Source organism: Bos mutus, chromosome 22 (genome assembly GCF_027580195.1).
Source record: "Bos mutus isolate GX-2022 chromosome 22, NWIPB_WYAK_1.1, whole genome shotgun sequence".
Taxonomy (NCBI): Eukaryota; Metazoa; Chordata; class Mammalia; order Artiodactyla; family Bovidae; genus Bos; species Bos mutus.
The window spans coordinates 13,444,780-13,471,701 of NC_091638.1; the positions used below are offsets into that span (position 1 = coordinate 13,444,780).

The following is a 26,922-nucleotide window of genomic DNA, read 5'->3' on the forward strand; positions in this document are numbered from 1 at the left end:
TCTATGAGCAGCTATGAACTATCTCCAATTAGATATGCTTTGTTCAACTCAAAGACTTCAAGCTGCAACATGCAGTCAGAAAGACAGCAGTAGCTTGTAAAAATGCTGAGTCTTAAATGGAAAACTGGGAGAAAGTATGTGTCACATAAGATAGTAAAAGGGTTAATATCCTCCATTTGTGAGACACCATCCTGTCCATTTGACTTATATTTATTGAAATCTTACTAGCTGCTTGACTGTGGTAGACACTAAGAATATCATGGTGAGTAAAAATGGCATGGTTTTTACTTGCATGGGATTTACCATCTAGTAGGCAGAGACAGACTCATCAGAAATCATTGTTGGGAAAGGCAGTCACACGCAGCTTCCTGCCTCCTGCCTGGAAGGGTTGCCCTGGGCCTGGAACACTTCCTTACAAAGAGAGAAAAAGCCCTACAGCCTGTACCAGCCATACTTCTTTGTTTTGGAACATCTTCCCCTGTTCCAGGTTTGATGTGTACTTTTTTTGTTCTGCTTGAGCATGTGGCTCATTGGCCCTCAGGCATGTCCCCACCTTTTTGAATTTCAAACCCATATGCGGGAAGGGGTGTCCTTTACCTGCAGCAGAAAAGGGGTTCATGCACCATCTCCCTGTCTTACTCTGGGCTGTGGAGTGAGACCCGCTGACCACAGGGGATGGATGCTGGCTGTTGAAGCTGCTCTTGCTCTGTCTCTTTATGGGGGGGAAAGCGTTGTTCCATCCAGAGCCTGTGTAAGTTCCCTCTTTCTTGGTGACCCTGACACCTGCAAACCATGCGGTGGGTTGACACCCTGGTACTGCTGCTCCTGGTGGGAGGCAATACGTGTCACTTGCTCCACAACTGCCATAATGAAACCACAGCGGAAGGAAAGAAAAGCCCACTGAGGGAGCATGTAACTGAAGGGTGGATGTGACTGAGCTGAGAATGAAAGTATAAACCAGAGTTAGTTAGGGAAAAATAAAAGAAGAGGCAGACACTACCCTGTCCCTTAGGCAAAGGCAAAGGAAATTATGTGCAACTGGCCTATGGCAGGAGGAAATATATTTGAAAAACTGGAGACTTCCCTGGTGGGCCAATGGCTAAAACTCCACATTCCCAATGCAGCGGGTCCAGGTTCATTCCCTGGGCAGGGAATTAGATCCCACATGCCACAACTAAACATTTGCACACCGCAACTAAAGATCTCATATGCCACAACTAAGACCCTGCACAGCCAAATTAACAAATTTTAAAAATTCAAAGAAAGCTGGCGTGCCCTCGGGGCATAAAGTAAGAAGAAGGATGAGACTAAAAGAGTCAGAGAAAGGATGATTGGGACCAGACAGAGCAGGACCTTCTAGGTTATACTGAGGATTTGAGTCTGTATCGGTTGAGAAATGGCTGGCACAGAAGTGTCTGTTAAGGACAGGGCTGACACAGTGAGATTTGTCTTTTGAAAAGAGGAGGGTGGCAGCGATGGGAAAATGGATCAGAAAGGAAGAAAGTGAGACCACTGCCCACGTCCAGGAGAGAGACAAGGGTAGCTTAGACCAGTGGTTCTCAAACTGAGAAATTTCACCCCTTAGAAAACACTTGGCAATGTCTGGAGACATTTTTGGTGGTTCCACTATGTGTGGAGGGATGTCACTGGCATTTAGTGGGTGAAGATCGGGGATGTTACTAAATTATGATACACAGAACTGACCCCACAACAAAGGATTATCTGGCCTGAAATACAAATAGCGCCAAAGACCACGAAACCCTTGCTCAGACTGTGGAGGTGGTGAAGATAGAGTACATATTGCAGAGATAATTAAGAGGTTAATATCCACAGTAATTAGTGGCTGATTATGAGGAATGAGGGAAAGATTATCTAAGATAACCCTCAGGTTGCTGGCTTGCCCAAGTGGATGAGCAGGGGCATCCACTGAAATGAGAAAATTTTGGAGGCGGTGATGATCTGGTGGGAGAAGATAAGGAATTCAGCTTGAAGCCTCATAAACTGAGATGCCTTTTAAGACATCCAAAGAAGTCAAACCTCCAGTTCTCTAAGTTTACAGCTCAAGGGGGAATCCTGAGCAGGAGACATGTTTTGGAGGGGCTTTTGTGAATAGAAGGTGTGGGCATGGATGAGATTACCTAAGAAGAGAGGACAGAGCGAGGAGAAAAGAGGGCCCAGGACTACTTGTTGAGAAACTCCTGGGAGAAGAGCACAAACTAGCAAAAAGCTTCGAGGAGGTGGGAACAAACCAGGGCATGTCACATCCCAGAAGCTTCAGAAAGGCCTGTTTCCCCCACAGCTTCTCCAATATGGAGTATCATAGATCTTTTTTGATGGTGGTGTTATAGTCACTAGTTTGTTGTATGTTTAGATTTCATATATAAGTGATATCAAACAGTGCTTTGTTTCTCTCTGACTTATTTCACTAACCACAATGCTCTCCAAGTCCATCCATGTTGCTGTAAATGGCAAAATTTTGTTCTTTTTATGGGTAATATTATACACACACACATACACATCACAGTTTCCTTAACCATTCATCTGCCGATGGACACTGAGGTAGCTTCCATATCTTGGTTATTATAAGTAGTGCTGCTATGAACATTGGGCTGCATGTATCCTTTCCAGCTTAGGGGAACTGCTGCATCTTATGGTAGCTTTATGTTTAGCTTTTTTGAAGAATCTCCATACTGTTTTCCACAGTAGCTGCACCAGTTTACCTTCCTATCAACAATGTATGAGGGCTCCCCTTTCTCCACATCCTCACCAACATTTGTTTTTGTGCTCTTTTTGACAATAGTCATTCACAGATAGTTTTAGCTTTGCTATTGCTTGGTTTAAAAAGTCCAATTTAAAGATATCAAAGTTTTAGGCCCAGGAAACTCTTCTCAGCTGCTGGGAAACCCTAGGGGATGTTAAGGTCAGTTATTCATCCCTTCGAGCCAGTGTTGACCCCAGGTCTAGGGGCAGCGTCAGCAGCTGTTTGTGGGTTTATGACCCCCTGGGTGCAGAGAGTCCTTCATCTTTCAGTCCTAAGCCTTGAGTTTCATTGACGCACTGCTTTCAATGAAAAGAAGCCTTGCAATTCAGCAAGTATTTACTGAATGCCCCACTCTAGACTCTGTACAAATCCTGTTCAACAGTCCATGTCCATCAGACTTAGGGTGAATGACTGGTGCCCTTGCATGTTGTGTGTGTGCGCACCCACATACACACACCCAGCTTGGGACCCTCCTCTTTGGGCTCAAAAGTCTCAAAAAACAAGGGCACTGTTCTCTGAAGGCCCTTTTGTCTCGTGAAGGGTTTGGCCCTACCTGCACAGGACAGAAAACCAGTGGCATACAGGCCTAGCTCCCAAGGACATAGTCGAGGTCTCAGCAACTCCTTTCAAAAATTCAGGAGCCACAAAGAGGGATGATTCAACAGAAGCCTGCTTATTATGCATCTTGCTGGGATCATTCCAAGAGTCCTTGGGGTCACTCAGAGGGGCCACAAGGCAGCCTGCTGGTGCATTAAAAACAGACTCCTGGGGCATGTGAATGGCTGCATCTTTGTCACTTTTCCTATTTGGCCTCTTCTAAGAAGTGCTTGGACTGAATTTTGGCCTATAAAAATGCAGTGAAGGAGAGCATTGCTCAGTAACTAGTGAGAATGTCCCTGGGCATAGTGAAGGCAGTTCTGCTAAGCTAAGAGGGACTTCCCTGGTGGCTCCGACGGTAAAGCGTCTGTCTACAATGCGGGAGACCCAGGTTCGATCCCTGGGTTGGGAAGATCCCCTGGAGAAGGCAATGGCAATCCATTCCAGTACTATTGCCTGGAAAATCCCATGTGCCGAGAGGAGCCTGGTAGGCTACAGTCCATGGGGTCGCAAAGAGTCGGACACGACTGAGCGACTTCACTCACTCACTCAAGAGGGAAGGACTCAAGAGGGAAGGACTCTGTACTACTTTGCTCTCCTGGTCCAAGTGACCCAGGGACCAGTCTGCTTACCTGTCTCACCCCCAACATTACAGGTGTTTACAGGTGTCCTCGACGTCACGGAAAGATGGAGCACACCCACAGAGTGCCTAGTCTCTACCCTGCCCTGACCCCACTTCCCCTCTACTGAGGCTTGGGGTAACAGTGAAGGAAACTAACAGATAAGTCAAAAGGCTCTTGGCTTTGACATCAAAGAGGGCAGCACGTAGAAGACATCACCCCCGCCCCACTTTCCCCAGGTAGGCCCTGGCGGGATCGCTAGTGAAGAGCCAAGGCCCCGCTGCGGTTCCCAAACCTCCCCGCCCCCATTCCGCATGATAGTGAACTGTAAGAGGGAAGGTGAAGAGGTGCTTGGCCAGGACCAGGGGGCGGGCCCAGGACACGGAAGCCCCGCCCCGCCCCGCCCCAGCCCCGCCTCCGCAGGAGCCCCTGGCGCTCTGTCTGCCGGCTAGCACTGCGGCAGCGCCAGTAGCCTTCCTCCGGTCGTCTGCGCACAGGTGAGGAGAGGACCCCGCGTCTGAGCCGCTGCAGAAGGAGTGGGAAGCTTCGTGGGGCTGAAATCTGGGAGGGAAGGAAACGGAATCGAATTCCTCAGGGGGCCGGAGGGAGGGACAGAAGTACGCGAGCCCCACGTCCTCGGGCCGTGGGGAGGTGATCCATGCGGCCCCGGAGAGGTGGATGCGTCTTTAACCGAGCGCTTCTTCGGGTCCAAAGGAGCGCCGGGAGCTTGGATGCCTTGACTCTTGTGGGGATTCATTCCAGAGTGGGGCCTCCTAGATCCTGGGGCGCTGGATGCCGGGGGCCCGACATCCTCTTGCAATGGTCGCCAGCCAGCAGCGACAGATACTCGTCCTGGATCTTGAAAGGGCGACCTCGGGCTCGCAAGCCGCGAACACACAAAGAAACCTCCCTTGCTGGCGTGCTTTGAAAAACAGCCCTGCCTCAGACTGTGAATGTTGATAATAGGTTGAAGATTTGTTCTGCCCCAGGAGGTGTGTACAGGTGGAAAAATCTGCAGGAGAAGCTCGACTTCTTAGAAAAATATTTTAATTTAAAATTTCAGCAAGTCCGTTCTTCCTTTTTGCATGGAGGGAGGTGGGGGTTGGCGAGAGATAACTCTAGAATATAAGCCCAGCTTTGGGTCTGCCTGGGAAATTCTAGGTTCATCTGGCCCTCAGAAGGCTTTCCTTTGGAAAAAGTGAAGTGGGTTTGTGCTTTAACGCGGTGCAAGTTTTCGGAACTTAAGTCAGGGACCAAGTTCGCGCCGTCATTCTATGTTCTCTCACCTGCAGCTGGAAGGAGAGATGTTCACGGTGCTGACCCGCCAACCTTGTGAGCAAGCAGGTCAGTATCACTCAGCAGGCAGCGAGTATGATTTTGTCACATCACCCAAGAATCCCAGCTTCAGCCCACAGGCTCTTTCATCCACGTCCCCCAGCAAATGACGGTTTAACTTCTTTCGTGGGAGACTTAGTCTCCACCGGGCTTTCACCACCGGCATTCCACAGATAAAAGTAATTCTTTTCGTCAAAGCGACACAAAACCAGGACTAGCATGCTTGTTTCGCTTAAATGGTTTTTCCGGTTTGCATAATCCATTAATTTGGCCCTTGTGGTTTCCCTTACCCAGCTGTGTGTAAGGTCTGCTTTAGAATATTGTTGATTTTGTGATGACCTGTAAAGTACTTGGAGCTTGCCTCTCTCTCCATCCAAGTTACTGCTGGCCTGGCGCCTACTGCATCCCTTCCCCCTGCGCTCGCCCCCTCCCCCCGCCCGGCGCCCACCCCCAGCCCCCGTGGTCAGCGTTGTTACCACCTTTTACTGCAGGCACATGGGTAGAATTTGCACACACACGCACACACACATACACACACACTTCTGAGCTTGTCCTGCCTGCCTCTGGAGCACATTTTGCAGTTGCTCTGTGTGGAAGCCTAGAAGGGTCTGGCTTCTCCACTCTTGGGAGGTACCTGGTAATTACAGTGTTTGTCCAGCCCTAATGACAGCACAGCTCTAGGCTGCAGTTCCCTAAATGAATGAGACCTGGTCTAGTCCATTTTGGTCTACGATAGGCTTTTCTGCTGGAGCAAGGGTTTGCTTAAAGTAATCACAGCTTTTTACCTGAAAACTGCTGAAGCACAGAAGACTTAGGAGGCTAGGCTCGTGGCTGTGGTCAGGAGACTGCTTACGTATCACCCCCAGTTCCGCCCCATGGACAGATGTTCTTTAGTGGTGCCCCTAAACTGGTATTCAAAACACTTTGATAGTTTAACACATATACTGTTACATCACACGTGCAAACTAACTTGTTACATTCCTTCCAAAGGACAAGTTTAACTTGGCAGATTAAACTTCTACCTTGTCTTGTATATAACTGACCTGGCATACGCACTGTTTAACAGTTGATGCAAAAATTTGCCTCTGTGGATAAAACGGTTTCTCTCTGGGTCATATCCTTTGATCTGGAATCACAGAAAAGTGAGCCAAGACCCCTTCAGAGGCCCTGAAGGTTAACTCCACAGTGGCTGGCCTCCTTTCAGGTGCTATGACAAACGATTCTGCAGTGAGTAACTTGGTGGACAAGTCATTTAACACACTTGGGACCAGTTCTGTGGAATAAATTCCCAGAAGTGGGATTGGGAGGCAGATGGTATACACACTTGCAATTTTTTTTTTCACACTTGCAATTTTGGTACATGCTGACAAATTCCCCTCCAGTTCACTCCCAGTGACAAGGTAGGAAAATTAAGGCACCTTGGACATCAGGATGTGTGTGTGGCAGTATTTATACTGCAGGGGAATCAGGTGAGGTAGTTAAGAGTTGGCTCTTCTGAGATATTGAGACCCACTGCATGACTGACCTCGCCAAGTAATGAGCACTGTGATGTGACTGGATATTGAGGCTGAATCTAACTCTATATGGTAGTAAATACATGCTCTTTTTTTTTCTTCCAAGAAAATAATCTCCTAGAAATAATGTAAAGAATAGCTTATGATGATCTAAAGGTAGATGTTCTAGAATAGGACAGGTTCTACCCCACTGCTGTTCAATAGAACTTTCTGTGATGATAGAAATGTTCTGTAATTACACTGTCCAATATGGTAGCCACTTTTGATTATTGAACACTTAGAAAGAGCCCAGTGGGCTGCCATCTATAGGGTCACACAGAGTCGGACACGACTGACGTGACTTAGCAGCAGCAGCAGCAGCAGAAAGTGGCTAGTGCAACTGAGAAACTGAATTTTTAAATTTCATTTACTTTTAGTTAATTTAAATACTCGACTGGTGAGACATATTTGGATTCTCAGAATTCAGTGATCTTCCTGTTACGCTAGTATTTATCATAGTTCAGCCATTTGAGTGTCACCACTTAGGTTTATGCTATAATAGTTCTACCAAGACTATTATTTAGTCAATATTTTACTTTAATGTCTTTTTATCTTTAAAAAATTAGATATAAGTTATATATAGTGATAGGTAGTGATGGTGGTGGTGGTTTAGTCGCTCAGTCGTGTCCTACTCTTTGCAACCCCATGGACTGTAGCCCACCAGGCTCCTCTGTCCATGGGATTTCCCAGGCAAGAATACTGGGGTGGGTTGCCATGCCCTCCTCCAGGGGATCTTGCGACCCAGGGATTGAACTCGGGTCTCCTACTTTGCAGGTGGATTCTTTATGCTGGTAAATGCAGGAGACCCACGTTCGATTCCTGGGTCAGGAAAATCCCCTGGAAAAGGGATAGGTTACCCACACCAGTATTCTTGGGCTTCCCTTGTGGCTCAGACGGTAAAGAAGCTGCCTGCAATGTGGGAGACCTGGGTCTGACACGACTGAGTGACTTTCACTTCCTTCATATATAGTGAAATGGATAGATCTTAAGTTGTGTCCCTAAATTTGGTATTCTCGCCTTCTGGAAGGATTATGTTTTTAGAAAATGGACAATTTATAAGAATATTTTTTAAGGAAATTGTATCTAAAGGAGCTGGTTTGCTGTGATTTTCAGTTTTTTTCCAAAGGACTTGGGAAAGTTTGATAAATTTTGAAAAATGAACAAACACATATACCCCACAATCCTATTTAGATATAAGAGCATTTTCATTTCCCTAGAAAGTGCCTGCCCCAAACCCCTGTGCAATTACTGTTCTGAATTCTATCACCCGCCTGTTTTAGAGTTTAACATAAATGGAATCATTTCAGAAAGTTTCTTTCCTTCTTTTCTTTTTTTTAAAATAAATATATTTGCTACTTTATTTATGAAATTTTCATTAGCCTGCACTGGTATGTTAGGCCCAAGTAAATATTTGCTCATAATCATCTAGTTAGGAAATATTAGCTTAAATTTAATAAGTAGAAATAAGCCATTATGATACATTATATATTATCATATAATGCATATAATTATATAATTATCTTTACTTAGAGGCTATATATTTAGTTGAAGACAATTCATATGCTACATTTTTTTTTCTTTTGCATTTACATGTTATGATTAAAATATAAAACATAAATACCAGAGATTACATGACCCCTTTGGGAGGGAACATGTGGATTGGGGTCTAGTCACTCTTCATTTGTAAAGATGTCTATGTCTTTACTATAGACACAGGGAAAATGACTGAGATTGAATTCTTACTGGGCACTCACACATCTTAGGAATTCAGACACATTACCGTTTGTTTGACAGTGTCACCACGTACTAAACTTTATAATCATTGACTGTATTTGAAATACAATAGGAATGTCTTCTTATTTATCTTAGATTATTTTTAATTGAAATATTATATCACCTGCTTTAATAGAAAACTCATAATTTTCAAATATACATTGAAATAAATGTTATTGGAAATCATCTCAGGGACAACCAGTAACATGCATAACACACTTTGGGAAATACCAGAGAGCTAGACTATGCACCGGAGAAGGCAATGGCACCCCACTCCAGTACTCTTGCCTGGAAAATCCCATGGACGGAGGAGCCTGGTGGGCTGCAGTCCAGTCGGACACAACTGAGCAACTTCACTTTCACTTTCCACTTTCATGCATTGGAGAAGGAAATGGCAACCCACTCCAGTGTTCTTGCCTGGAGAATCCCAGGGATGGAGAAGCCTGGTGGGCTGCCGTCTATGGGGTCGCACAGAGTCGGACATGACTGAAGTGACTTAGCAGTAGCAGACTATGCACACTCTCCTTGCAAATGCTGTTTTATTCCACTCTTTGGAGGAAAGATACTCAAATGGGTATTTGAGCCCAGTTGTAGTTCTAAATGTTTGGGTCTCAAAAAAAGCCAGAGGAAGTGACTTATGCATGCAGCTAAGCACCCAGTTAAGCACCCAATTCACAGATTCTACGAAGAAGGGCAGGGCCCTGTTCCTGATTCCCCCTCATGTGTCTTCTGGGTTTCCTCATTTTAGGCCTCAAGGTCCTCTCCCGAACTCCAGCCATCATCGCCTTGGTGGTCTTGTTTTTGAGCATTGTGGTACTTATGGCTATCACACTCATCCAGACACACCAGAAAGAGGTCCTTTTTCCAGGACCAAAGGTAGGTGTGAAGGGGTTGGCACTGAAGGGAAGAAATGGGCTCTGACATCAGTGATTCTCAAGCTATGAGTTAGAAGAAAATTCTTGCCCTTCCTCACCTCCAGCTGGAGCCAGGGAAAGGTGGGGTAAGGCCCAGGGAGAAAGACTGGACATGCTAGGTTTGTGGTGTCTGAGGTGACAGATTGATAGTGGTGACACCTTCTCCTAGGATGATGTGGTCTTGCTTTGACTCCTGACTGTTAGAACCAAAGCCAGACTTTGTGGCCAAGAATTATGGATGGCTACCAAAGATTTACCAGCTTGTCAGTCTCCCCAGATGACCCAACCCTGCTCATGAGCGGAGACCAGGAAACTCAGGCTCTTCTTCTGGCCTAGCCTGGGTAAACAAAATCAAGGACCTGGAAAGTCTCCTTGATCTGTGCTGTGCTACCTCTCTTGAGTCTAGAAGTATGCCGTGGTCCCTCTGACTCCTCCCCCCACCGAAATTACTCAGGACCTTATGCTAAGTTCCAGAGACCTCTGTCAGCCCTTGATAAAAACCATCTGGTAGACAGAATTGTATGTAGCCCTCTGCCTTGGCTGTCAGGGTGACAGGAGGTGATCCCCTGAGGGACTGTCAAGTGAAAGGTGAAGAGAATCAGTGAGTCCTTCAATTATTTTGAGTAGAAGTCAGCAAACTTCCTCCACAAAGAGCCAGACAGTACATATTTCAGGTTTTGAGAACCATTTATAGTCTCTATTGCATAGCTTCTTTTCTTTTTCTCTTCTTATGACTCTTTAAAGCTATGAAAACCACTCTTAGATGGAGGGCCATAGGAACCATGTTATTTGAATCTCATTTAGTATTTATCTTTGACCTTGGATCTTTTCTATATCTTCCTGCTGTTAGGGACTCTTCATAGGCTATATTTGATATAGAGGTTTTTAAAAGATAAAAAGAACCATTTTTGCCTTGACTCTGTGGTTGAGTTTGATCTACCATCCAGAGTCCACTTTGCTAAAGGAGTAGAGGAAAATCTGTTTCTTTCTTTCTGTCTGCCTTTAAATTAATTAATTAAATTTTTTCTGGCTGCAAAAAGAAGCTTGTGGGATCTTAATTCCCCAGCTAGGGCTCCAACCCAGGGTCCCAGCAGTAAGAATGCTGAGTCCTAACCACTGGACTGCCAGAGAATTTCCTAAAATCTTTTCTAGATAATGGAACTTTGTTCTTTTATATTTTACTTAAGAATCTCAGCCTCCCATGAATAACATGAATAAAAAAGAAAAAGAAAAGCCTCATGCAGCTGTCCAGTGGTGAGAGGAAAACAAATTATCTGGCTGTCCAAAGACATTAGCTAAGGCCTAGAGAAGCTGTTTTCCCAAGCTCCAGGCACTGCCTTCTTCTATAAACTGTATAAAATCAGGAGTGCAACTAGAGGAAATACCATCTCCTTACTCTTTGTAAATTGCTAGTCAGTTGAGTGAGCATTTTCCCCTGAATTATCTCACTGAAATCTTGTGCCAGCTATGGAAGATGGACAAACCCTGTCACCACCATTTTGCTCAGTGGATGGTGGGACCAGAACTGAAACCTGAACACTCCTTTGCCACCGCCAGGGCTCTCTTCATTTACTTCCAACTGTTCCTTGATCCTAGGTTCTGAACAGGGAGCCCAGGAGGAGATGCTGGCCTCTGATAGGAAAACATGTCCTCCTTTGCACAGGAAGGGAGGATGGGCACAGAGACAGGAAGGTGGTGAATTGCAGGAGCGACTGGGGGCAAGGAACCATTCTTAGACCCTAGTGCCACCCTGAGCGTGTGTGCTCAGTCGCTTTAGTCGTGTCTGACCCTGCCACCCTATGGGCCATACCCTGCCAGGCTCCTCTGTCCATGGGATTTCCCAGGCAAGAATACTGGAGAGGGGTTCCATTTCCTCCTTCAGGGGATCTTCCCAACCCAGAGACTGAACCCATGTCCCTCACATCTCCTGCATTGGCAGGCAGGTTCTTTACCACTAATGCCACCTGGGAAGCCCAGTACCGCCCCTAGACCCCATAAATCAAAGGAACCAGCCCTAGCTGCACTCCAGGTACACCTCTCTATGGGACAAGGGAATGTGCCCACCAAGGGCCATGCTTCCCCTTCTAGAACATGCTGGGGACCCCAGAACCCAGGGTCTGTGTGGGCCTTCCCCTGAGAGCAGACCTCGCCACTGATCTGAGGGGTGGCAAAGGGGCAGCTGCTTGCAGGGAGAGTAGACAGAGCATGGGTATAGTGTACAGTCTGAGCTAGCCCACCTTCTACAGTCAACATACAGGTGCATGAGGCTGTTCACACTGTGGATTTGCCTGTGGATGAGAAGAAGACAGGTGGGGGCGCCGGGGGGCAGGACAGGGCAGAAGTCTTCCTTCATAAAAAAGTGTCCCTTGGGCCCTTCAAATGCGAGGGATAGGCTGGTTAAGACAGTTGTTTGGGGAGATGAGAGGTAACTTCAAACTGGAGGGACATGGAGGAGTTAGAAGACCTGAAGAGTAAACTGGGTAGAGAAAAGTGGGCCCCCGAGCAGTGTGGAGGGTGCTGTTGAAGGAGACCATGTTTAGTTCCACTGTTCAGAGGGGTTTCCCTAGTCAAAGATGCCTGTGCAAGACAGTCATCTGGGGGTGACCCCAGGAAGCACTGTGGGGGGTAGAAGTGAGACAGAAGGGAAGGGGCTTCTGTCCCAGTGGAGGGGCTGATCCCAGCAGCTTACCACTGTGGGCAGCTGGGACTGCCCTGGGAGCCAGTGCAGACTCACCTCAGGGATGAAACCTGTCCCAGGCATGCAGAACACCTGCCTCGGTCATCCGAGTCCAGGGCGTATTTCCACACCAGCTTCCATTAGTCATCGGTTGCAGGCTGCTCCCTGGGGGACATAAGCTCTCTAGTATTTCTGGCATAGTGTGAGCTTAGGTAGGCTGGGCCAAGGAGACAGCCTTCAGGCAGGTAGAAAGTGCATACATAAGTGGACATCACAGGGGTGAGGGACCCTCAGTGACTGTCACCCCGTAGGTAGATTATTTTCATTCCAACTTTGAAAACGAGAAAACAGAGGAACAGAAAGGGCAAATAGCTTCCTGCGATTACACAGATTAGAAGTAACATAATTGGCATAGAAGGAAGGAAAAAGCAGAGAACAAAGGCCTTAGGCAAGAGTTTGGAAGGATCGGTATGTATATCCTCATTAGCAGACACAGTTCAGAGAGGGGATTTTTAATTTCTTCAGCCCCGGCTGTAGGAGAATGACTTGTATGACATCGGAATATTGGCTCAGGGGCTCATCCTGTTTCACTGAGAGAGTTAGGTGTGAGAAAAGACAGATGTTGTGGGCCAGCTGAAGTCGAGTGGAATGACAGGTTGGAAGGGGGCCCTTCACATGCAGCTTTTCTCAGGCTGTCCAGAGACCTGTCCTTCTGTTGTGCAATGTGTGCTGGAGGTGGGAAGGGCAGTGTGGAGGTGGAGGCAGTGAATATAAAACAAAAAATGAAAAAAATATATAAATTTTTCATTGTCTATGTTTTCATACCTTGCCTTATCTTGCTTTTGTGTGCAGCTGGTGGTTCTGAGGGGCCAGCTCCATGGTGGTCTGCCTATATAGGGGGCCCTGGAATGTTCCTCAAGACCCATATGAGAGGTCAAGATATCTGGCTATTAAATCCAATGTTGGCCCACCTGACCTCGTTTTATCTAAGTGTTCCATTCAGTTCAGTTCAGTTGCTCAGTCATGTCCATTGCTCAGTCATGTCCAACTCTTTGCGACCCCATGGACTGCAGCACACCAGGCCTCCCTGTCTATCACCAACTCCCAGAGTTCACCCAAACTCATGTCCATTGAGTCGGTGATGCCATCCAACCATCTCTTCCTCTGTCGTCCCCTTCTCCTCCTGCCTTCAATCTTTCCCAGCATCAGGGTCTTTTCAAATGAGTCATCTCTTCGCATCAGGTGGCCAAAGTACTGGAGTTTCAGCTTCAACATCAGTCCTTCCAATGAACACTCAGGACTGATCTCATACAGTGGAACTATTAAAACTTAGGCAGTGAGGGAAATATCCCCAGTCCCTTTATCATTGTTACTGGTTTGACCTGCTCTATCCGCTTGAGGAAGAGACATGACAACGTTGCCTTTGTTTTTCACCTACCCTGCCACTTTATTATCATTAAGTCTGATATCTGCCTCTTGAGGCTTTCCCCTCCCAACCCTGTCACAGTTGCTTAGAAGCCCTGAAGCCTCTCAGTCCCATCTGATCAATATCCCAGTGCCACTGCCACTGCCGCTTGCACCCACATGGTGTCACTGTTGAAGAAGGGCATGCAGAGTCCCAGGTTTCAGGGACACTGCTTTTCTGCCATGACCTGCTCAGGTCACATCAGAGCCCAGGTTGGGTCACACAACTCTCCAAAGCACAACAACTGGACCGGGCTGTGTTAAAACCATTTCCTTCTAACCCTCATCCATTCTCAGTCGTCAGCCTGGGTATCAGATGCCCTGTGGCCCACCCTGGTTTACCTCTTGGAAAACAAGAGTTGGGTAATTGGTTTCTTCCTTTCTAGAAAGCCCTGGCTCCTTATTCACATTGGTCATTCTCCTCTCCACCCAGATCTGCACACCACTTAACTAAGAGTTTGCTTTCAAGGGTCTTTTGTCTGAACAAAGTCTGCCATACCATACCAGGCACCTTCTTACTAATCAGTCACCCTGTTAAGACTTGCTTTTCTTCAACAAATATCATATATTAATGCATCTCTATGGAATCTAGAAAGACGGTACTGATGAACCTATTTGCAGGGCAGCAATGGAGACGCAGACCCAGAGAACAGATTTGTGAGCACAGAGTGGGAAGGAGAGGGTGGGGCAAATGGAGAGAGCAGCATGGAAACATACACATTACCATAGGTAAAGTAGATAGCCAGCCGGAATTGGCTATATGACTCAGGAAACTCAACTGGGGCTCTGTGACAACCTAGAGGTGGGATGGGGTGGGAGGTGGGAAGGAGGTTCAAGAGGGATAGGACATATATATATATATATACCTATGGGTGATTCATGCTGATGTATGGCAGAAACCAATACAATACTGTAAAGCAATTATCCTTCAATTAGAAATACATTTTAAAAAGGACTTGTTTTTCTTGGAACTCAGGGAAAGTACAGGGGCTATGGGTACAGGTTTGAGAGTCAGACCCCAGCTTGATCCCAAGTCTGTGACCTTGGCTAATTATTTACCTCTGTGAGCCTCAGTTTTCCCATCTGTCAAGTGGGGATGATGATAACACCTGCCTTATAAATGCGACACTAAGGCCCTTTCTGCACTGCCTGACATATTATAAGGGTTCAGCAAATGTTTATTACTATCCCTATTCTTATTATTATAGTAAGAGTAATGATGATGATGATGATAAACACATCTAAGAAAGCTGATCATGTGATCTTTGCTTTTGCTTTTCCTAGAAGCTCACACAGTCCATGACCATGGGTTAATATGGAAGACTGTTTCTTTTCGGTTGACCCACTGAGTGTGTCTTCAGTTCTGCATCAGGCCATGTTTTTTTTTCTGACAGTGCATTAAACAGAGGGTGACTTGCTGCTTTTCACCCAAACATCACCCACTTCATTGAACTGAATGAAATTCATTCTCCTCTTACACCTTCCTCCATGGAACCACATTGAGTTGCACTGATCTAGGCAGATGAACTCTGAAAACTGGTTAAAGACCAATTTTTGCACTTTTGAAAATGCCAGTGAAAGATGGTGGGGTGGGGGTGGATTGTGTTAGTGAGAAGTAGCCCTGGGCCTCAAGGCTGCTGTCAGTACATCAGCAGGTACCCAAGGGGCTGCCATTTCTCCTGCAAATCTCAGAGCAAAGTCTCTGGCGGCACCCACTGTGGTGAAAACTAAATCCCATTTTTCTGGAGTTACAAATGAAAATGGACATTCTTCTTTCTTTCTGATCTTGGCCCAGGAACCCTAAGCATTCTTCATGAAGGGTTGGAATAAAGAAGCTTTGGGGGTAGACAGTGTGGTATCCTCTTGAGTGGCTGCCTTCTTATGCTCGCGCTCCTATCAGTACCTGGCCTGGAGGGGCCGGTGGAGGGGTGGGGAGCAGGTTGGCAGCAGAGGGAAGGAAAGCAAGCACTGACACAGAGGCTCAGACCTCTGGAGTGCCTGATTTCCTTCCATTTCAACCTGTGCTTTAATCTCATGGGGAGCCTCTGCCTGGAACAGATTGTGAACAATGCCTCCCTTGTTTGCCATTATGTCAGGATCCCAAGCAACACGCGTCATCAGACTGAAGAGCCCAGTTGAAGAGGCTGTTCAAGTTCAAATACCAGTGTACACAGGGTGTTCTCAATCTTCATAGAACGGAGGAGCTGGAGTAACACTTTTTTGTTTGCTCCTATTTCAAATGAAGCAAGTGTTCATGGCAGAGTTTAGAATCAGGGGACTGGTTAAATGAATTACTGTATGTCTCACAGTCAATGTGATGAATGTCTTAAAAATCATGATGTCAGTATTTTTACTGATAGGGAGAGATGTTCTTGATATACTGTTTTAGTAAGAAAAGAGCATTGGAGAAGCTTCTGTGTAGTATAATCCTGTGTTGATTTTAAAAATTATGAAGCATAGGTGTATATGTAGTTGTATGCACAGAAGACCATTGTAAAAGATATATAACAAGGTGTTAAAACAGTTATTCACTTTTCTTTCCTTTTTTTCTTGCTTTGTAATTTAATTTATTTTGCTTACTGGTTTTTCTATGTAGCTTGTATTTATTGAACAGCCAGTAAGCATCAGGCAGATGGTCTCCTATTTACTTCCGAAAGGAAGTTGTCTGAAAATGATGGAATCCAGAGAGGTTAGGTCTCTTACACAATATCGGAAAAGTAGGAATCCATCCGATTTGACCTGCCTCCAGAACCCAACGTCATCTTCCTCTCTGAGACAGGCTATGCTAACTCAGTGGCAGAGGAATTGGGGAAAAGCTGCCACCCAGAAGTCTCTGATGCCCTGGGCTGACTCCAGCCCAACCAGATACTGACCTAGGTCAACATAACTCATTCCTGTGCCCCTTGGCTGCTACTGCATGCTGTGTTCTGGGCAGGTCTGGTCCAGGGCCTGGGCTGGGCCTCACCTTCAAGCAAAGCTTTCTGGTAACTGCCTCAAGCTGGGTGAGATGGCTGGCAATACCCTCCTGTCCATTCTTCCACACATGAGTCACCAAAGTGAGGTGATATATCAATAATCTTTCATATTTTGTTTTTTTCCTCTTTAAGTACTTCCTACTATGGTTTCCTATTGATTGCTTATTCCCAGGCAGATAGTCCTGGAAATTTGGACAAGAAACGGTAGCAAGGTGACTGACGATTCATTTTCCTCCTGAGACCCAGGTGGCTTCTGACCTCCCCCACCTCCACCCTGCAGAATCTGGATGAAGAGAAATCAGGAGATTGTCTTTGCATGCACAATCTTTGGGGTACTCATCTTTAACCTTGGCTGCATATCGGAATCACCATGGGAGCTTTAAGAACTGTTTGTGCCTGGGTCGACTGACAGAGATTCTGATTTAATGAGTCTCGGGTATAGCCTTGGCATTGGGAGCTTCAAAAGCTCCCTAAGTGATTCCACTGTGAACCAAGGCTGAGAACTGTGGCCTAGAACACCTGACCCACCTCCGCCCCACCCCTCCCTCCAGTCTACAGAAACAAAGTTGGTTTGGAGAAAATAGGTTTTTCTTCTTGGTCAGGTTCTATATAAAGGAAGCAGTGTGGGTTAAACTCTTGGGATGACTCAGGGTTCTCAGTGGTTCTCTGGGAAAAGGGGTCCTCAGAGAGGCTGAGCCTGTAATTAACTCTCCATCCCCCCTTTTATTCAGTATGGAATTGTACTTGATGCCGGGTCTTCCAGAACCACAATCTACGTGTATCAATGGCCAGCAGAGAAGGCGAATAATACTGGAGTGGTCAGTCAAAGCTTCAAATGCAACGTGAAAGGTAAGGCCCAAGGGAAGAAGGGAGAGTCCTAATGTCCTTAGAGGCCTGCAGGGGTCCTGAAATACTGCCTGGAGGCGAGGAGTGAGCGCTGGGCTGGGTGTCAGGGAAATATGAGGCCTCTTGTTAGCGCTGCTACTCTTCAGTACAGTGACCTTAGGCTAGCCCCTTCCCTTCTCTGGATTTCAGATTTCTCATCTGTAAAACGGGAAGTGGGGTGTCAAGAACTGTGACTGGTGTGATACGGATGCTGGTGAAAGACCCAAAACTCCTGTGAGAAACACAGGAGAGTTTATTGCTCACACAAACGCCCGAGGATCAGCGTTTTCTTGTCCTGGTTCTCTGAGCTCCAATTTGCACAGGGTGATGTGTAGACAGCGCCAGATGGTACCTGCTTGCACTGTGGGTTGTATTACCAAAAAGGAACCCTGAGATTAGAGAACCTGAAAGATTTATAATGGGCACCTGCCCTGCTCTGGAGGGAAACACTATCCGTATCTTCTTAGCTTGTTCATTATGCAAATATCCCTGAACAGATAATCCAGAACAACAGCAGTGAGTGCCTCTGCTCATAAGACATACAGAAACGTGAGAAACTCATGAAAGCAATGGCACCCCACTCCAGTACTCTTGCCTGGAAAATCCCATGGACGGAGGGCCTGGTGGGCTGTAGTCCATGGGGTCGCTAAGAGTGGGACACGACTGAGCGACTTCACTTTCACTTTTCACTTCCATGCATTGGAGAAGGAAATGGCAACCCATTCCAGTGTTCTTGCCTGGAGAATCCCAGGGACGGGGGAGCCTGGTGGGCTGCCGTCTATGGGGTCGCACAGAGTCAGACATGACTGAAGCGACTTAGCAGCAGCAGCAGCAGGAAAATTATATTCCAGTTGTCTGTGTATGGTGGGAGGGGAGGCTAAAAAGAGAGAGAGAGATGGACCATCTGTAAACAAACAGGCTTGTGTGGCTCTGTTCCAGTAAAGCTTTCTTTATGGACCCTGAAATTCTGAATTTAAAATAATTCTCAAATGTCACAAAATATTATTTAAAAAAATGTTCAACACCATCTAAAAATAATGCACAAATATCTCAGTTCACAGACTGTATAAAAGAAGGTGGCGAACTGTATATGGCTAGGGAGCTGCCAACTCTGAAACAGAACGTTATCAGTGTCTTTAATGACCCTCCATGCGCTTCCTGCTTCCTCCACAATATATCCTGAATGTTATGTTGACTATTTACTTGTTCTTTTTTATAGTTTTGTCCTTATGCATTTAGTTTTTCCTGGTTTTGGAAAAGGAATCAAGCGCATATTTATACAATTGGAAGCAAACATTTATTCTGTAATTTGCTTTGTTCACTACCACTTGGTTTTTAAAATCCATCTCTGTTGCTATGAGTACCTGGTTCATTTTTCCCTGTTGAGGGATATTTGTATTTCCCTGGTTACTAATAAGGTTAAGTTTCTTTTTATATATTTATGACTATTTCTGTTTCTGTGAAATGCCTGTTCATGTCTTTTGCTCATTTTTCTACTGAATTGCTTGACATTTTCCTATTGAGTTGTGGAATCCTTTGTCTTTATTCCGAATATGAATGCTTTGCTATATTATTATTATATTGTTGCTAATCTCTCTCACAGTTTATGGTTTGTCTTTTTAGTTTTTCATGATGCCCTTTGACAAATAAAAGTTCTCAATTTTTACGAAGGTACAGTTATCAGTCTTCTCCCTTTTCATTTGCTCTTTTGTATGTTTTATTTAAGAAATCCTTCCCTAACTTGAAGTCATAAAGATATTTTTCTATCAAAAGTTTGGGACTCCCCTGGCAGTCCAGTGGTTAAGGCTCCACGCTTCCACTGCAGGGGTCACGGGTTTAGGCCATGTGGCACAATCAAAACAAAAAAGTTTTATAAATTTGCCTTTTACAATTAAGTCTTTAGGCCACATAATCAAACCCAGTTAGTGAATGTATATGTATGTGCCACCCTCTTTAGAGCACTATGATATGTGACTTGCCCTGGATCTTCCCAACAAGTGTACAGGATAGGTTGTAACCTGTAGGGATACCCTCAGCCTAGAGGATGAGTTAGACTCTGGGCCAGTCACCCCAAGCAACTTCCTTCATTTCCCTCAATAAGCTGCTCAAATAGAATACTTTCTTGCAGATCGTGGTATAGAAAATGTTGGGAAGCAGAATTAGCCTTTCCCGTAGAGAGACCAGGAGTTGTCTCTGGATAACCAGGGTGCATTCTGATCATCTGCCCTTCCATGGAGGGCAGCCAGGAGCTTGCTGACCCCAGGACATAGGTGTCACTTAGGGTCTTAAGAAGCAGATGCGCAGACAGAGGCTGGGGTGCAAGGGAGTGATGAGTGATCCACATCCGTGGAAAGGAGGCAGAAAGAGGAGGATTGCACAGAAAGAGAAGTCAGATTGCAACTCAGGCGTTGCAGAGCTCCAGCCGATTAGAGGTGTCCTGCACTGGGTATAAATGGTCGGAAATGACTGGATGTGATTCCTCCTGTCACTGTCAGTTATTGGATGTTGCCAGCTTGGGAAGAAAGTATTGACCAAGGCAGTTTTCTGCAGCTAAAGAAAACCCCGAAGGAACTAACATCTGGACACTAAGCCTTTATTTGAAGGGGCATCTGTGTGGCACTTCTCTGGGCTCCTCACAATAGGGGACTTCCATGTCGTCTGAGCACTGCTTGCATCATTACCTGCAGCTCACCAGCAGCAGCAGCCTTTCTGAAACTTCAGCCAGAGATCCCATCTCTGTTCTCCTAACTTCTGAGCTATTTCTTCACTCTGAAGCATGCAACAGGATGCTTTTTTAGGAAAGACAGACCAGCCACTCCAAGCACATATGATAATGTAGGACAGTGATTAAGACGTCACCCTCATCCCTACTGTGAAAGCTCTGGAAACTCATCTGAGCTCTCTGCATCTTGACTCCCTCATCTCTAAAATAAAAAGCATAGTAACAGTAACACCCACCCCACAGGAATGATTTGGATTAAATGACATAATATGTATAAAGCAGGTCCATGGGGTTTTTCAGGCAAGAATACTGGAGTGGGTTGCCATTTCTTCCTTCAGGGGATCTTCCCGAGAGCCTGGCGGGCTACAGTCCATGAAGTCACAAAGAGTCAGACACAACTCAGCAACTAAGCACCAGCACATATAAAGCAGGTAGCAAAGACCTGGCATACAGTAGGCACTCAATAATTGTTAGCTATTAATTATGTGGCACCACACTTTAGAATTCCCAGTGGATATTCTTGCTAAAAGGCTGTTCTAACATCGTTGTAAGATCTGCCTCTAGCCCTGGGAGGGCAGTTCAGCCAAGTCAGTTGTGATGGCCTCAAACTGCAGGAAGAGGTGGCACTTTCGTGGGGAGGGACCCAGGCAGTCTCTCAGGGGCAGGGGCCCTTGGCCCACCCTGGATGTGATTTAGGGGAGGGGCAGGGTCATGGAGCCCACACCACATCCATAAATGGATCTTCTCTCTTTGATCACAGTAGCCTCAGGGATCCATATATACTTGGAATGACCAGAAGACCACAAACTACAGCTCAAATAACAGAGCTGAAGTTTGGCAAGTGTCATCCACTGGAAGATAAGTGGCTTCGCCAAGCATAATTTGGGTTTCTAGTTTCTCGGTTGCAGATTACCCCAGGACTCCCCTGCCTCGGCCAGTGTGAGGGAGTGGTGAATGTTTGCATGCCTAGCAGTGTTTCCTGAATGCCCAGGGCCTTAGAAATACCTTTCTCAGGGCATTCTTGGTGGGTGTCCGCCCTCCGGCGCTGCTGTTTCCTGTGAGCTCAGTGGGTGCTGCCTTAGCTCCTGGGCGCCATGCTGGGGTCTGTTGCTCTGGCTGCTTATGTTAAAGCCATTCTCTGAGGGTCACTGGTCCCTTGCCTGTCCCTCATCTCTTGTGTAGGATGCACTGCTCAGGCTTCCTGCGCCCTTCTCTCAGAGGTGACAGTCATGTTTTCCCTTTACACCAGCAGTTAAAAAATTTTCAACTCCACTGAGACTAGACTTAACCATCTCCATTGAAATACCTTAAAAAGTTGCTCTAGGGACCAGGTCACTATAGTGTTGAAAACAATCTTTTGCTCAGAACATATCTTTTGCTCCTGTCCCACCTCAAGTAAGTCTTATGCCAGCTGTCCAACCCTCTCTTCTCAGATTGGAATAGCAGTTTTAGCTCTTTCGTTGGAGTGTCCCAGTATTCCATGAGCCTGTGAACCCAATCTCCTTTTCCCTCTGGGAAGCTTAAGGGAACCTTATGAAAATAGGTCCCTGAGGGATATGCTCAAATACCCCACATTTCAACATTCTAGCAAGGCTCCTAACCAGTTCCTGTCCAGAGATCAGCTCTTGCAGAAATATATTTCGTTTGGTCCAGACTGAACTACACAATCCCCTTCCTCTAGTGTGGTGGGCTGATCTGAAAATCTCACTGATTGATTGATTCATATACTTAATAAGTATTTATTTGGGTACTTGCTATTTGCCAATAACTGTTCTTGACACTGGGAATTCTAAAATAACCAAAATGTACAAAGTCTCTACTGTTACAGAACTTACAGTCTAATGAAGGAGAGACAGCAAATAAATGGGTATCGATGTCAATCAGAAATGCTGTGAAGAGAAAGTAAGCCAGCTAGGTGGATAGAGAGTAATCATGCGATTTCATGGGACAGCAAAGAAGGTGACAGCTAAGCAGAGACCAAAGTGAGATGAGGGGTGAGCCATGCATATGTTTGAGGGAAGAACGTGCTAGCAGAGGGCATGGCAAGAGAAAAGACCACGGGTGGCAGTGGCTCAGCATTTTCTAGGAAAAGCAAAGGGGCCAGTGTGACTGGAGCAGAACGAGGAAGAGATTCAAGTGGGAAATGAGGCCGGAGCTGTCGCAGAGGCCAGCTCAGGGAGGACCTTGCGATGCAGTAAGGGCTTTGACTTCTACTCAAATGAGTTTTGTTCAAAGTATATTGGGAACCCATTAGGAGATTCTGACCAGGGAGCTAACATGAGATGACATCACTTTAACAGATCACTCTGTCAATGTAGAACATGTAGTCAAGAGACTAAGATTAGAGGCAGGGAAACCAGGGTTACTAGAGCAGTGCAAGTGGGAGGTGATGTTTGGGTGGTCTAGCCTAGACATGTGCTTCTCAACGTGGGGCAATTTTGCCCCCCAGGGAACATTTGTTGATATCTGGGGACATTATTTTTTAATTATGTTTATTTATTTAATGAATTTATTTGGCTGCACCAGGTCTTAGTTGTGCATATGGGAATCTTAGTTCCCTGACTAGGGATCGAACCCAGGCCCCCTGCGTTGGGAGGAGTCTTAGCCACTGGACCACCAGGGAAGTCCCTGTGGGGACATTTTTGGTTTTCACAGCTGGGGTTTGTGGTGCTGCTGGCGTCTAGTGGTAGAGAACAAGGATGCTGCTAACCATTGCATGACTTGCAGAACAGTCCCCACAACAAAGAAAGATCCAGCCCAAAAAGTCAGTAGCGCGGAGGCTGAGAAACGCTGATTGACAATGGTTCTGGGGAAGGAGTGAGAAGTGCTGAGATTGGAGCCATATTTTGGAAGTAGAGCCAACATTTTACGATCGTTTTAATGTACGGCATCCTGGCTGATGGTACCTGACCGTCAGTTCTGACCTGAGTGACTGTGTGCATGACAGTACTGTCTCCTGAGAGGGGGCAACACTGGGGCTTGGGGCTGTGGCATGGATTAAGGAATCTGGTTTTGAATATATTAAGTTGGAGGTGCCAATAAAGCATCTAAGTCAGGGGACTTTTCAGCATACGTTCAGAAAAAGTCAGCAAACTTTTTCTGTAAAGAGCTAGAGGATAAATATTTTTCATTTGTTGGCCACGTGATCTCTGTTCCAACCATTTAACTCTCCTACTTTAGCATGAAAGCAGCCATAGACCATCTGGAGACAAATTAGTATGTATGTATTTCAAGAAGACTTGGTTTATGGACACTTGTATATGCCTAACAGGATATACCCTAAGGACAAAAAGAACTTCAAAAAAATTTAAACTGTTTTCAATAATCCTACAACTGGTGGTAGTGCTGGTACTGCCATTGAACATACTCATATTCATTTGCTTTATGAGTCTCATACTGAGACTCATAAAGCAAATGAGTTATTAAGTTGGAGGGTCTGGGGAACAGGATTTTTAGCATAGGAAAAGGAAGATAAAGATACAAGATTAGTGAATTCAAGAGAAAAATTGAAGTTTTGAATTAGAAATACCACTAAGAATTCATGACATCTTTTCTCTTGAAATAAAGTTTTCTCTAGGTCTGTCTTCTGAAAAGGCTTGAAATGAGCACCCTAACTTCTAAATTTTGGATACTAGATACCATTACTCAATAAAAGAAATCAGGATTTCTTGGAGAAAAGGCAGATTCCAGATCTGGGGCAGGAAGTATATAGGTCATTGATACATCTCATCATATCATAAAGCAAAGAAGTTCTTAAAGGTTTCTGGGATCATGTCAAAAGGACGCAGCTGCCAAACTGAAGAAAGCACCACTGGATAAAGATGGGCCATCAATAAGAATAATAACTGCAATATTACATATCAAACATATCTGTAGATTCATAAGCCCTTAAAGATATTAAACAAACAAGTAAAATCCCTCATTGGTTAAGTTAAGAAGATACTGGAGGTGCAATATACTATATATATATATATATATATATATATATATATATATATAAAAATTTTTAAAATTTATTTGGTCACGTGGCATGTGGGATATTAGCTCCCCAACCAGGGATTGAACCTCTGCCACCTACATTGGAAGTGTGGAGTCAACCACTGGACTGCCAGGGAAGTCTACAATCAATATTTTTTATGCTGGTAAATAAAGGGAAAGAATCAAGCACATATCTATCCAGCCTTCCCTGTACAAACTGTATTATAGGGTAACCAAGCAGTTAATGATGGGGAAGTTTTCTTCTCTTAAAAGCATTTTAGATAAAAAGTGAAACAAGAATGATGGAAATAAAATATCACCATTTCACAAACCCTAATAGGCTAATGGATCTAAGCAATGATCATTGATGCCTATTAACAGCACAGAGAGAAACAACCAGATGCTTGTGCCTCTTATTGGAAATGCACATCCCTACAAATTACTCTTTCTGAAAAAGTTCAGACCTGAATCTGATTAAGCCTCTGTGTTCAGTTACCAATTTATAGAAAACACTGAAACCAAATAACATATTAAATGGAGATGCGGTCAGCAAATTCTAGACTTTAGGAAACTATAGGACAAATGAAATTGCAAGGGAAAAAGTGTTTAATTACAAAGAAAAATTAGAAAGAGAGGGCAGAATCTATATATTAAAGGAGACTTAAATGACATGGCAACCAATTATAATGGATGGAATTTATTGGGGCCCTAATTCAAACAAATTAGAGAGAGGTAGAGGGAGAGAAAAAATGTGAATATGGAGGAAATGTGAATCTTAATTAGATATTTAATTATATTAAGTGATTATTTTTTAAACTTTTAGATAGACTAATGAGACTATGGTTATGTTTCTTTAAAAGACGTCTTATCTTTTAATGATATATACTGAAATATTTATAGAATGAAATGATACCATGTCTGCAGTTTGCTTCATGAGGAGAGACTGGGAGAGTGCAGATGGGGCAAGATTGATCACTGTTAAAACTGGAAGATGGGTGCATGGGTTTGTTGTACTCTTCTCTCTACTTTTATTTATATTTGAAATTTCCATAATGAGAACCTTTTTTCAAAGCAGGTCTCAGCTCATTTTTTTTCACCTTTGTAATTCTTTCCTTCTACATTTTGGGAATTGACTCATCTATGTGGCCACGTGGAACTTAGCACATACACTGTTTTCAATCCCCTACAAAAACCCATTAATTTCCAGAGCTGATTTGCATTATTTAAAAGTTGTATGGCTCTTGTTGGTTCCTGGGAATGCTAAGAAGTGATGAATGCTTGCTCTTCAGGCTCTGGGATCTCCAACTATGCGGAAAACCCCCAAGATGCCCCCAAAGCCTTTGAGGATTGCATGCAAAAAGTCAAGGGGCACATTCCAGTCAGTCTCCATGGATCCACCTGCGTTTACCTGGGGGCCACAGCTGGGATGCGATTACTGAGGTGAGAGCTCGAATGGCACAGAGGAGCCCGTTGGACCAACACAGCCAGGAATGTGTTGAACCTTTCCAAGAATATAACTGTATTTCTGGGAAAGAATCCCATATTCTGCCATAAATTTAGGCTTTAAAAGTTGGGAAACTTTTAGTCTTAATACTCAGAAAGAAACAATTCTATATTTGATTCCCTTCCCCATGGTGATTTTATTGAGAACTCTGAAAAAAAAGGAAAGTAACATGAAATCTAGTCATGGGATGTACCTCTAGTTTTCTTGAAAAGTAGAAACTGTTTTTGACCATCAGGGATTTCCCTGGTGGCTCAGTGGTAAAGAATCGGCCTGCCAGTGGGGAGACTCAGGTTTGATCCCTGATCTGGGGAGGTCCCCTGGAGAAGGGCATAGCAACCCCCTCCAGTGTTCTTGCCTGGGAAATTCCACAGACAGAGGAGCATGGCAGGCTACAGTCCATTGGGTCATAAAAGAGTAGAACACAACTGAGCGACTAAATAACAATTTTAATACCTGTGCACAACCAGTTCCACTAAATGTAAGCCACCATACTACTAAGCTATTTAGCTTCTATCCACATACAAAATGTCACCAAAATATCTGCTTTCAAATAATGGGAATTCTGCTCCTCGCCCCAAGGCCTTTGGAGTTACTATAAAAAATAAACATTTCATTCAATTAAGCAGTTCCTTCTAAATTTTCAGCCATGACTTTTAGCCCCATTGTATTGTTTTTGAATGTCCTTTCTCATTTTTTTTCTCCATGATAATATTTCCTTGACCTTGAAATAAAAGAAAAACAGTTTTTTAAAAACCCATCAAACTTAAAACTACCGAAATTAAAGGGCAGATGCTGCCCTAAACTTTGAAAATAAGGCTTTCTCCCCAAACGATGACACTCATTTGGTTGCAAAGTCACTTTGTCTATGATCCTAGGAATGTAAAATTACATGTATTTTCTTCACCACATGCAGAAACTTCAAGGGAACAAACAGAGTCGCTTTCAGATGATAAATCAAAAAGATCATGAAGCACTTTCAGTTGGATTGAGCCTTTTCCTTGTAGTTTTTCTCTCATTTTTTTCTATTCCTATGTCCTGGTTGATCAAGTAGAATGTGGAAGGAAGTCAGGTTTCTTTCCTTACTCTTGGATTCTGCAGTGTGTTTTCAAGATTGCTGTGTTTCCCTGAAATAGAAATGATATAGAAATCCCTTCCTTCTGTCTT

The 26,922-nt window shown here is 44.8% G+C and overlaps 1 protein-coding gene across 2 annotated transcripts in view; it reads left to right on the forward strand.

The window, feature by feature from the left end:
- Nucleotides 1-4,402: 4,402 nt before the first annotated feature.
- The window catches only part of ENTPD3 (ectonucleoside triphosphate diphosphohydrolase 3), a 34,420-nt gene continuing 11,900 nt past the window's right edge, over nt 4,403-26,922 (forward strand). For both annotated transcript variants that reach the window (XM_005891063.2, XM_070358997.1), the window contains exons 1-5: nt 4,403-4,475; nt 5,271-5,322; nt 9,388-9,515; nt 17,401-17,518; nt 25,544-25,694. In XM_005891063.2, the coding sequence (XP_005891125.2) occupies nt 5,283-5,322; nt 9,388-9,515; nt 17,401-17,518; nt 25,544-25,694 (437 nt within the window). In that variant the 5' untranslated portion in view covers nt 4,403-4,475; nt 5,271-5,282. The remainder of the gene's footprint in view (nt 4,476-5,270; nt 5,323-9,387; nt 9,516-17,400; nt 17,519-25,543; nt 25,695-26,922) is intronic.